General features: G+C 39.6%; 1 protein-coding gene across 2 annotated transcripts in view; it reads left to right on the top strand.

The window, feature by feature from the left end:
* The window catches only part of GLS (glutaminase), a 166768-nt gene that overhangs the window by 94455 nt on the left and 58701 nt on the right, over nt 1–13612 (top strand). The window contains exons 14-15 of one of the 2 annotated variants that reach the window (XM_040357135.1): nt 97–189; nt 2480–3048. In XM_040357135.1, the coding sequence (XP_040213069.1) occupies nt 97–189; nt 2480–2632 (246 nt within the window). In that variant the 3' untranslated portion in view covers nt 2633–3048. Of the gene's footprint in view, nt 1–96; nt 190–2479; nt 3049–13612 lie in introns of those variants that run through there. The other variant, XM_040357134.1, reaches the window with a different exon arrangement.

Below are 13612 nucleotides of genomic sequence, written 5' to 3'. Positions count from 1 at the left end.
GAACACTATTTTAAAAAAAATAGGCATAATTTGCCTCCCTTGCTTTTTTTTTAAAAAAAATGCAGAAAACAAATGCTTCCTTTTTTGTTTTCACAGGATTTGGTAGGACTTTGCAATTTTCATAATTATGACAATTTAAGGCACTTTGCAAAGAAACTCGACCCACGTAGAGAAGGAGGTGATCAACGGGTAAGTTTAACATTGCATCCTTGTTGGGTACCTTGACTGACTGCTTTAATACTTTCTGCAATGTGGCCCTCAGTGTTGGAAAACTATAAAATATATACACTTGATAAAAATAAATAGGAAATTGACCAGTTGTTGAAATTTTAAGTTTATACGTGAAGCAAGCTAGCATCGGTTATTGTCTTCATTTTGCAAAACAAGCCCTCACTTAGCTTTTTCATAGAACAGTGCTTCTGGACAGTTTTCCGTTTTTTCTCTAATCCTAAGATAAAGAAAAAGCATGACTTAAATTCAAATGTCATTTGTGCTGCAAATTAATATAAACGTGAATCCATTTTAGTATGACTTCACTGCTAATGCATTAGACATTACAATCTCGATGTAGGATATCACAGTACTGTGTGTAATGACCATTTTAGTAGAGACAATGACATTATATGGATCTAGAACTGTGAATAACTCTATGCACCTGAATGCTAAATATACAAGACTTTACATCATTGTGGACACCCAACTGATTGTAATAGTAATGGACCCAAAGCAGTATGTGGGTGTCTAATATTGTGGTATAAAGTGTTTAAAGAGATTGCTTAAATTAGAGGTGTTGTATAGTGTGCATATATGAAGAAGTTGATAATGCATGGTTCCTTTTTAGCAATGGAATATTATTGGAAATGTGCACCATGTTGATGGTGGTAAAACTGAATTTATTTTTCTTAATTTAAGTTTATTTTACACTGGAACATGTATTGTAAGCCAGTACAATAGAAATTCAGTATCCGTGAAAAATATGAGCTGTTCTGAAACTTAATATAAAAGGTAATAAAACATTTTTATTGGAGGATAACAAATGCTAAGACACACAAATTTTATTTCAAATCTGTATTTCATAGAATAACTATCCAGTATACTATTACTAAACCTCTACTCTGAGCTAAAAGCACAGGGGGTCATCTATAAATTACTTTTTTTTTTTTTTTAGATACCCTAGCAAGTTTTAGCTATGGAAAGTTCACGCTATAATATAAGCCCAGGAATCAAAATGTGTATATTGATGGTCTTTCCATTCACATATATAGCAAACTATTAAAAAAATATAGTCAATAAAATGTATGTACCTCAGATGGGAGCACTGTACAGGTTAATGAGAGAAGACTAAAGGTGGGATTGTCACCCCTGCTCCTTTACTGCCCTATGCACTTGGAAATTCACTAGGTGGTGAAGCAAGGATAACCGTTTTGGAGTATCGCACCTTCAATAGTAAGAAAGCTCCCATAATTTCTATCCCCACAGTTTACCTTGATTAATATAATCCAAGGAATCCAGATCCACGGGGATGTCATGTGAGTAGTTTTAAAGGGCAATATCCCCTTTTGGGCGGGGAAAAAACACTTTTTTTACAGGTAATTTTTTTTATTGCATTTTTTTTTTTTTTTTTAGGAGCCTGCAGAGCATTGCACCCCACAATCAGCATATTGAAGGGGGGAAATGCCAGGCTCCTGCAGACTCTAAGGATAGTGGTCTGATTGTACCTCCAATATGGGCAGTCGGTTATTTGAGAGCAGGAAGATTAATGAACTACGAGGGCCCTCACAGTTCATTGACAACTACAAGCCAATAGCTGCAATGGAAGACGATGCTTGTAGTTTGTTTACTTAGAGAAAACTGAATGAAAGATGCAGCCTTGTGGGTTTTTGCCCCTCACGCCTGTGCTGTTTTCAAAATTGTGACCGCCGGGAAGAGGATCCCCTATCTGCTGTCACAGGGGGAGGAGGGTGCATGCTGAACATGTTACACCCTAAATACACAAGTAACTTGTTCAGAAAGGTGAACTTGGCCTTTAAAAAAAATATACATCAGCCTTGCCTTCTTCTGGGGCCATATTTCATGTAAAAAGAAATTATGCACCTGCAAATTCTATGATCACTGGCTACAAATGCTGTAGACAATTTGTATTCTCAACAAACACTGTTAAAGCCACATTGTTTCTGCTTCTGTACACTAATGCTAAAGAGTCATGTATGTGTTATAAAGGAATAATTGATTTAGCTTTGGCTAAAAGTCAAGGTAACAGGGCATTTTTGATGTTTGCGCACCTGGCACCAGTTTCTTGTGCTGTTTGCTTTACATCTTTTGCAAAGGTAAAGCACTATCCTTCTTTTGCTTTGCAGTAACCTTGCTTGTGCTTGTTGGATCTAACAAATCTGTTTGCCACCAACACCATTGTTTTACATTTTTTATTTTAGTTTTGAACCTTTTTTTTAAACTAATCAATTATGTATGTTACTTGAAGAACCAACTTTTATATGGACCTCTGGACTATGAACATCTGCAGCAGGAACTTGCACTTAAAGATACAGTATGGAAACAAGTGTCACCAGAATCAAATGAGGATTCATCAACAACCATAGTGTATAGAATGGAAAGCCTGGGAGACAGAAACTAATTGCACTGGGTGTAGTTTTTTGCCTTATTCTTCATTGTATGCATGATGCGTAAAAAGTTCCTCCCTTGAAACTACTTTATACTGCTATTTATTTCGATTTTACTTTTACATTGCATCTTTGCTGTAAAGCAAAACTGGAATGAGCTTATATTATTCATTCCAGTTTATGGATTTAAGTGCTTCTCTAAACAATCATGGTGCCTTTATAGTAGTGATAGGTCCTAAATTGCTGCACTGCTGCAAATGCATGCAGTATTTAGCAACTTTGTTATAACAATGCACTACGGCTACAAGAAAGCCAGCTTAGGCAGTTACAATATTGTAATTATCCATTGTGACCAGTATTTTAAAGCTTATTTCATACCATATTTGTATAACATGCCCGCCTTGTATGCGAAGATGTTGTTTTTATCAAAGGTGTTAGTGTGTGTGTTCTGTGTGTTCTGTGTGTGTGTTCTGTGTGTGTGTTCTGTGTGTGTGTTCTGTGTGTGTGTTCTATCTAGCTAGCTATCTATATGTACACATACACAGCCATAACATTTTGACCACCCACCATTACCTGTTGAGGCACTCTACTAGACTTCTGAAGCTATCCTATGGTATCTGGCACCAAGCCGTCAGCAAATCCTTTAAGTTTTGAAGTGGGATCTCCAGGTATCTGATTTGTTTTTCTAGCACATAACCCAGATGCTTGTTTGGATTGAGATCTGGAGAATTTGGATGCTGTTCCCCAAACCATTCTTGAATTCATTTTATTGCTGCTGTGGTGCAGTTCCTGAGTCACATGTGCCCATTGTAGGCTCTTTTGGGTGAGGACACAGGTCAGCATGGGCACCCTAGACCGGTCTGTGACTACACATCCCCATACGCAACAAATTTTGATGCAGTGTGTGCCTGACACCTTTCTGTTGGAACCAGCATCAACTTGTTCAGCAATGTGAGCTACAGTAGCTCTTCTGTTGGATCGGACAACGCAGGCCATCCTTTGCTCCCTACGTGCATCAATGAGCCTTGGCCTTGTTGCCGGTTTGCTGGTTTTCCCTCCTTGGACCACTTCTTTTTTTTTTTTTTAGGTCCTGACCACCAGTGTTCATTTAATAGACTAAAACATTTTTGTAGACTAAATGAATACTATTTTAATCTACTAAAATAGAAATAAAACAATGGAGATGAGTAAAATATGACTAAAATTAAAATGGCTTTTTAGTTTAAACCTTAAAGCGGGGGTTCACCCTATAAAAAATTTCTAACACTACATCCAGCCCAGTTCTGCAAATAAAATTACACTGACCCTTTTTTTTTTTTTTTCGCCGTAGATAGCGTTTATCCTTGGAATTCACGCGGCTTCTGGGTAGGGAATCCCGCGGGAGTGGGCGTTCCTATTGACATGCCAATTGATTGACATGCTAAAACGACGGCGCACACAGCGCGTCACGACTTCCCGAAAAAAGCTCGGGTCGGCTCGGCTCTATTCGGCGCCGAATAGAGCCGAGCCGACCCAAGCCTATTTCGGGAAGTCGTGACGCGCTGTGTGCCGTAGTTTAGCATGTCAATCAATTGGCATGTCAATAGGAACGCCCACTCCCGCGGGATTCCCTACCCGGAAGCCGCAGTGAATTCTAAGGATAAACGCTATCTACGGTGAAAAAAAAAAAAAGGTCAGTGTAATTTTATTTGCAGAACTGGGCTGGATGTAGTGTTATACATTTTTTATATGGTGAACCTGCGCTTTAATACCATAAATAACATATTTGATTTTTTACTCCAGCAGTATATAATGAGTTTGGAAACTGTGGACATATGCTAAAATAATGCATTACAATTTAACTGCACCCATTAGATGGCTAAAATGCATTTTAGTCAACTAAATACAACTAAAACTATAACCATTGTAGAAGACTAAAATGGGACTAAAACTAAAATGCAATTTTAGTCAAAAGACTAAGAATAAAACTGAATCAAAATTTGCAGCCAAAATTAACACTACACTATTATACACTGACCCAGTCATTTAGCCATTACAATTTGGCCCTTGTCAAAGTAACTCAAATCCTTATGCTTGCCCATTTTTTTCCGACTTCGAACACATCAACTTTAGGGACAACATTCACTTGCTACCTAATATATCCCACCCACTTTCAGATGCCATTATAACGAGATAATCAATGTTATTTACTTTACCTGTCAGTGGATATAATGTTATGGCTGATCTGTGTATATACACGCATGTATATGTGTGTTTGTGTGTGTGTGTTTTGTGCATATATATATATATATTTTTTTTTATGCATAGTCTGCCTGTGTATGTGTCTGTATGTGTGTAAGATATATATGCACATAGATAATCTGACTTAAACTATTTTGATAATACTTTGGAAAATGCACCTCTTTCATTTTGATTTATACCATTGCTTCATGCCAGATGCTAAGTGATGGCAGTGCCCAGTAGAAAGATATTAAAAAGGTGCAAAGATCTGTTCTACTGTGAACAATTTACATTTTGGCCCCAAAACAGTGTAGATTTGTTCCTAGTTAAATATAAGTTTTGTACATAGCCCCTATTTAATATTTACATTTTAAATTCTATTTCTAGGTCAGCAAGTCTAGGTCAGCAAACGCCAATAGGGCTCTTTCACATGGAGCTGCTCTGTTCAGAAGGGGATCTGTGAGCAGACGTCAGTGTGTGTTTTTTTTATTATTCTATCCATGCCTGTTCAGTTTGTGCCCAGTGACACAGACAGACTTGTGATAGCTCAATGGACAGCCAAATATAAATGGATTTGTATCGGGCCATCTGATATCTGTCACATTTAGGTCTGAAAAGATACATTTTTTTTTTTACCTGGACAGACTCGGAGGTAGGTGGGTGTAAACTGATACAAGTCCATTTACACTAGCCTGCCTATAGAGCTGCATGGAACAATCGGGTCCGCCTAAAAGACAGGTAGTCCTAATCTGAAAACTCGCTTGAAAGGGCCCTTAGGAAAATTTGCTAATCATAAAGTCTCTTAAATTCCACTTTTAAATCTTTTTGGAGTTTTATATAATCTATTAAGTCCTATTAAGACGTTTCAAACTGTTAATATTCTTTGCCATGCAACTCTCCTCCTTTAAAGAATTCAGTTCTTAGAACAGGGAAACAATTTTTCAGCATTTTTACAGGCTGAGGTTCAGGTCCTTTAAAAAAATAAGGATTATGGTAGTCCTAAGCATTTTGCAAAATGGGCCTGCTAATTAATGATGTTTAAATACAGCAGGGATTGATTTACTAAAGGCAAATACCTGTAGACAGCGCACTTTGCCAGTGGGGTTGAACTCCTATTCACTATAGCTTAGTGAATGTGGCAAAGCTTCACTAATCGGGTGCAAGAAAAATAAACAGCGTTTTTGCTTGTACATGCTTGGATGATGGTGATTGTCAGAACTTCATCACATTTTAAAGTGGTTGTAAACCCTTACAGACCACTTTTAGCTACAGGTAAGTCTAGATTAAGGCTTACCTGAAGGTGCAAGAAATATCTCCTAAACCTACATGGTTTAGGAGATATTTGCAAAAGACATGCACCGATGTCTACGTAGACAACGGTGCACTGAGCGTGCCGCTTCTAACGGCGATCATGCCGTTGGTGGCGGCATGCGGGGGAGTGAAGTCATGCGGGGGCTTCGATCTCGGGTAAGTACTTCATAATGAGCTAGTATGCCTTTGTCTTGCAGGGAGTCCTTTATTTATTTTTTTCTTACCGAGGCTTTACTTCCTCTTTAACCACCTCAGGCCCGCGCTATAGCCGATTGACGGCTACAGCGCGGACCTGAAAATCTAACTGGACGTCAATTGACATCCGCCCCTTTTGGCGTTCCCCGCGCACGCTCCCGAGCGCGCAGTGGGGAAACTCTGTGTTGGCCATGTCCCTTGGACACAGCCAATCAAAGATCGCGGCGAACGGCCAATCAGAGTGGCTGTTTGCTATGTGATCTGTGCGGCCAATGAGCCATGATCTCAAATGTAAACATTTGAGATCATCTCTCATTGCCAGCTCACACAGAGACAGCGTCCCTCTCTGGAGAGGAGACCGATCGGTTTCCCTTGTACATAGGGACATAGATCGGTCACCCTCCTCCATCTACAGTTAGAACACTATATAGGGAACATATTTAACCCCTTCCGCACCCCCTAGTGTTAACCCCTTCAATGCCAGTCACATTTATACAGTAATTAGTGCATATAATGTGTCCGCCATAATGTCGCCGTCCCAATAAAAATCGCAGATCGCTGCCATTACTAGTAAAAAAAATAAAATAAACAATTCTGTCCCCTATTTTTTAGGCGCTATAACTTTTGTGCAAACCAGTCGCTTATTGCGATTTTTTTTTTTTTTTTTTTTTTTTACCAAAAATATGTAGAATACGTATCGGCCTAAACTGAATTTTTTTATTTTTTTTAATTGGGCTATTTATTATAGCAACAAGTAAAAAATATTGTATTTTTTTTCAAAATTATCGCTCTTTTTTGTTTACAGCGCAAAAAATAAAAACCGCACAGGTGATCAAATACCAGCAAAAGAAAGCTCTACTTGTGGGGGAAAAAAGGACGTCAATTTTGTTTGGGAGCCACGTCGCACGACCGCGCAATTATCAGTTAAAGCGACGCAGTGCCGGAAGCTGAAATTTCACCTGGGCAGGAGGGAGGGGGGGGGGGGGTATATGTGCCCAGTAAGCAAGTGGTTAAGCTCTGGGGAAAATGAGTGCAACTGCTTTCGCAAAGTCCATTTGCCTTTAGTAAATTAACCCCAGTATTTTCTTGTGTGACTGACATGTACAAAGCGGTGTTTCCTTACCATATTGGATAGCTGCAGAAGACCACTGCTCTCACAGAAGACCAGAAATCTAGCTCTGCAGCATACAGACAATGAAAAGCGTTTTCTAGTTATGGAATTGGCAAACAGTAAGCGACATATCGCATACTATTTTGAACACCCCATATTTGATATATATAATTTGCTCAGAAATTACAACTGAGGTTTAGCTTTCTGGTTCCTTGTTAAGATGTTAATGACATTTTCCATCTTCCTCGCATACCTTATTTCAGACCCACACACATCACTGGTTTCTGTATATTTCCGTGCAATGCAGGCAGATCATGGCTGGTGGAAGGGAACAGCAGGGTTCTGTACATACCGGTAGCTGCCTGAAGACACCACAGCACCCTGCCTCAGTACTCCTCTCAAGAGTCTTCAGCCCTGATGCAGAACATGAGCTGCCTCTTGGGAGGAGTTATGCAAATATAAGAATGACTTGATATGTGGGAGTCCGTCTGGAGCAGTGGCCGTCTGGAGCAGTACCTAGGCCCACATGTGATTCTGCACCTTCATGATTGAATGAATAAAAAGGGGAGAGCCAAGGGCAGTCAGGCTGGTAAGGAAGAGATGATGCTGACTTCCCTATGTGACTTGCTGCTTCCAAAGCAGACTTTGAGAAGTTTACAGTGTTGGGAAATTAGAGTTAATCCTCGTACACACGATCTGATTGTTGGCCAACCGAGCGTCTGATTTTTGTCCAAGAGCCTGTGCCTGGATCTGGTCTTGCATACTAACGGTACACAATTGTCAGCCAACAAACACAAAGGTAATGACGTACTACGAGGAATTTCAACCCTTGAGCGCCGCCTTTTTGACAACAGACAGTTGTCCGCTGAAAATTTACTAGCCTGCCATCCAACATTTGTTGGCCGAAAGTTGGGCAACAATTGTCAGAAGGAGTGTACTAACAGTCAGATTTTAGGACAACAGTCTGTCAACAGTCAATCCCCTGACAATAATCGGATCGTGTGTACAAGGCTTAAGACGTTTCCATACAGAGGATCCTGTACAACTGTACAAGACTAAAGGAAGCCTGTTCATCCTTGGAGCCCTTTTACACGGGCGGACGAACGGACCGTTTATTACAAGTCCGTTTCCGTTGTACCCCTATGGGATTGCAGACGTTGGCGGATGATTCATCCGCTAACGTCCGCAACGATCCGCGTCCGCAAAGTTCCGCTTTTTCAGACGGAAGAAAACCTTATTTTTCTTCCGTCTGGCGGAACGGATCGGATGAATACGGACACATCCCCATAGGGGAGAGCGGAGGAGAGACAGGGCGGTCTCTGCACTGTGTGCGGGGACCGCCCTGTCAGCCGACAACTCAGCGGGGATTAACGGAGGAATCCCCGCTGAGCCAAACGGGCTAACGGAGCGGATCAATACGGATCCGCTCCGTGTGAAAGAGCCCTTAATGTCATTTTTCTGGTGTATGCCTAAGTGTGGTGGGGGTGTTTTTTTTTTTTTTTTTATATATATATATATATATATATATATATATATATATATATATATATATATATATATATATATATATATATATATATATATATATATATATATATATATATATATATATATATATATATATATATAATGATGATTTCAATTCTATAAAAAATTGAAATGTACCAGTAACTGCAATAGTCCAAACCATCACTACTATACAATTATCAAATGGGGAAATTCACTCTTTCAAACAACATTGACTAATTGTAATCCTTTTGTTGCTAGTTTTTAGTAAATAGATAGGAAAGTATATCATATTCAATTTTAACTTTATTTTTGAATGTAATTACTTCCTGGTTTCCAGGCCTAGGCCAATGTCATACATCCTAGGAATCTTGAGAAGGGGATGAGGTTTTTTTTTTCAGCTAAGCACACCCTCTCTCCTGTATGCCTGAGCGAAGGGCAGATGAATTCCGGGAAGTAAATGCTGCATGAAATATCTTTTCTTACTCAATATGGCCAGAAAAGCCAGGGGGTGTTTTTCAAAGTGATTTTCTTAGCAAAATAATGCATGACTTTTTTTTTTATAAAGATGGGTTGATTTTAGCTATACGGTAAGCATTATGTTTTTCCTCCTTTTCTATCTGAGTAATTATACTGGTGTTTTCTTATGCTGATATTACCAAGGAGGGAGTTTTAATCATCCACTATAGCTTTTTCCAGCTGTTTACTGGGACCCTGCAAAGTAGACCTAATATAATATATAAAGCTCCAAAGTTTTTAAGGTGCGAGTGTTTCCACAGGGGTTAACAGTGGTGGATTGTTTTCACAAATTGTGCCTGATTCACGTTTAATTTTGATGCTTTACCACGAAGAGGGATCCACCTAATGGATAATTGTATAGATGTGTTGGTTTTGACTTTTACAATATTTCATATATACGTACATTGTTTTGATCATTGCCATTGTATATCAGCTTATATACACTTGCACCAATCAATGATTTTAAGTATTTATGCCCTGTATAGTTTGTTACCTTGTAAAATAATGAAAAGAGGGCGGCGCGCCAACCTTGCACATTACCCAAGTAATATTTATTAAAATCAAAAAGAAAGGAAACATACTCACAAACTAAGGGGATAGTAAAAGCATATCAAAGTCCACAATGGACAAAAAGCAACCAGGACTGTGTCTGACATGCCAGAGACCTTCCATCTTACTGATGCGTTTCGAGGGGAGAGCCCGAGGACTCTGAGGAAGAGGGGCTCTCCCCTCGAAACGTGTCATTATCTGAAAGGTCCTCCGGCATGTCGGACACAGTCCTGCTGACCTAGTTGCTTTTAGTCCATTGTGGATATAAACAAAGAGGATGGGGGTAGTGGCGCTATCTGTGTGTACCCTGTATGACCAGGGTGTGATCTGGCTGAAAAGCCTGTGAGTATCCGAACGCCAATCAGCGAGGATCATAAGTGGATCCACTTATGATCCTCGCTGATTGGCGTTAGGATACTCGCAGGCTTTTCAGCCAGATCACACCCTGGTCATACAGGGTACACACAGATAGCGCCACTACCCCCATCCTCTTTGTTTATATCTGTATTTCTGTTTGCCTTGGTAAACATGTTTTAGGGGGGGCAGCAGTCTGTTCACATTCACCTTCCTCACATTCACCTTTCATACGCGCAGGTTTCGCTTTTTCTTTTTAGTCCATTGTGGACTTTGAAATGCTTTTACTATCCTCTTGTTTTGTGAATATGTTTCCTTCCTTTTTGATCTTAATAAATATTACTTGGGTAATGCGTCCCCGTTGGGTATCCCCTGACCCTTGGAGGGCAGCAAGGCCTTTGCATGTACTGGGAGCCATAGGAATTCCAGGCGGCTTCCCTTGCCATCGCACCACTGTTGAGCGCAGGAGATTTTGTTTGACTGATATTTTGTTACATGTAGTTTTAGTAAAGTAGATTAACACTTTGGGTACTTATTTATTGACGTATAACACTCACTTTTTTACCCTGAAAATCGAGGGTAAACTGTGCCTGCGTGTTTTTTCCTGAAAATTCCCTCTTAAAGTTAGAGTGCGTGGTATGTGCCTGTGCGTGTTATATGCCGATAAATACAGTGAATATAAAACTTTTTTTTTTTTGTTTTGATCCAGTACTATTTCTTAGCTTAGCACTAGCAATAACATGTTGGGTGCATTGGCTAAGCAGCTTGTGGGAATGTCCAGTTATGGATATTTATTATGGTGGACCATATAGTTTGTCACTCTTTCGGCAGGTGCCCGGTACCTGCCAGTCTTGCCACATTTTGCACTTACCATAGGCATAATTCATCATCATTTGAAATGCCTAAATTATATTAGTCTGTAAATTGTTATATTTTGTTGTCAAATGGAACTAAAGGAAAAAACAAGTTCTCGCTAATGATTATAACTTTTATCCTCCGTGTTGCTCATTACTGTAAAAGGTCTCATTCTAGACAAATGAACTCAACTGACAGTTCCAGCTAAAGTGCAGTGAAAGATTGCGTTGTTCATTCTCCCCTCGTCTTTTTCCTAGTCAATTCACAGAAGAGCCTTGTATTGTTTTACTGAATGCGAGGTGTTCTGTAAATGGACAAGGGGAAATCCTACCCTTGACTCACCCCTTCTCTCCCCTAGTCCATTCACAGAAAACCTTGAATACCAGAATACACGTTTTGTTTCCAGAATGGATGAAGGGAAAGGAGGAGAGAGGGAACATTAGCCAGAACTATCCGCAGCCCTTACAATGGCCAGAATTCAAATTTAAGCAGCGCCACTAAACACACGATTATTATCATTAGAGGCAACTTATTTTAATATTGTTTACTTAAAAATTATTACTGGATTTCTACATTAAAGAAAATGCTATATTTAGCAAACCTGTGCACTACCTGTAATAGTATTTCAGATTTTCTTTAAGAAACTCATTTGTTCTATGTCAGTTTGGAAGGTATAAGTAATAGAGATGTTTTTGAGTTAAAATATTTGTACTTTTGCTGAAGCTGCTTACTACAAAAATAAATCCAAACACAGCCAATAAGCCTTTGTTCACACCGGTGAGAATTGTCATGCGATATGACAGTTCCAAATCGCATGACAAGTCGCACCCCATTGTCGGCAATGGAACCGTTCAAATTGCCGCAACTCAGAAAAAGGTTCCTGCACAATTTTTTTCCCATTTCATTGCAACTTGCATATCATTCTGTTAAACAAAGTCGCAATGAATTTAGAGGTGCAAATTGCACTGATCTGCCGGTTTGTATCGCCTTTTTTTAAAGCTGCACCAGTGTGAACCAGGGCTATTTAGTAATGTGAGCGCTACAGAGGAGCTCATGCTTGGCACAAAATTCATCACTAATTAACGCCTTAAAATGAAAAATGCATTTTTACCATTTTCGTGTTTGCACTTTGCACAGATTTGCATTTATGGGTTCAAATTTAAAGCGCAGCCGTTATGAAAATAATGACGCTTCTTGTTCATAATTGAAACCAGAACATTTGAGTAGTGTCCAAGATAATTGTTTTATTTGCACTAACATCCAGCTTTACAAGACGAGCTTTTTGCGTTGTACTCCCTTCAAGGTCCATAACCTGGCAGGTTCTGTTGTGACACATGTAATCTACAATCTGCATTCTTCTGATGTTTGTAGTATTTATAGGGGATGGGCAGGCTTGAGGACTCTAAGGTCAGGGAGTACATTGGAGGACTCCTAGATATATCCAAGGACATAAGGATCATGTGACGTGTAGCGGGTAGAATCCCTCTTTTAGTAAAATGGTACAGTCTGGACATGTTGCTGCTAATAAACTAAATAGCAAGATGGGTAGGGAAAAGCATTGCTTTAGTAAAGATCTGTTGAAATACATTTTGTGTTACAGAAAACCTGTCTGCATTTTGTTTATGATAGAAAATTGACATTCGGTTTTAACATTTCTTGTAAAGTTGCATATTTTGCTAGAAATATCACAAAAAAAGTCCTGCAGACAAATTGGTTAGTATTGGCTGGGGTGTTAATTGCCAGGTGACAGCTGTTATAGGCCATCTGCTTCTAGTTGTAGATAGATTAGCCTTTCGTAATTGGCATCAGACTTAAGCTCTTGCTGATGGAGTCAGCGGTTCAGAGGGGTTTCCAGGCCAACTAGGATATATAATCTCTCCAACATCTTCTATAGCATACTTTCAATTGGAGACTTCCAAGAAGGCTTCCAAACCTGTGTGGGGCTTATTCACAACTGAACGTTTTATTGTATTTTTAAAGTACAGTGGAACCTCGGTTTAAGAGTAACTTGGTTTGAGAGCGTTTTTAATTTGCAAGCAACTTTTTTTAAATTTTTATTCTGACTCTGTTTGCTAGTGTTGACTCGCAAGACGAGCAGTATTCAAGCTAAATGGGCCTGCAGTACCTCATTTGGCCTGAGGTACGGGGGCGCAGAAGCAGAGCCGAACATTGGCCTGCAGTACCTCATTTGGCCTGAGGTACGGGGGCGCAGGAAATGAACCAAAGTGTCCTTGGGCCTTTTCAGACGTTTTCGGTGCTCTCTGGTGCCCCCCAGCTCTGGCCGCATTCGGTATTGCATCCAATTGAATTCAATGCGGAACTAATTATTTTCATTTCCATTGACTTTAATGGGAAAACTCGCTTTGATATGCGA

The sequence above is a fragment of the Rana temporaria genome, chromosome 6 (assembly GCF_905171775.1).
Source record: "Rana temporaria chromosome 6, aRanTem1.1, whole genome shotgun sequence".
Taxonomy (NCBI): Eukaryota; Metazoa; Chordata; class Amphibia; order Anura; family Ranidae; genus Rana; species Rana temporaria.
The sequence above is the reverse complement of the archived record's forward strand: the minus strand, read 5'-3'. Positions and strand labels throughout refer to the sequence as shown.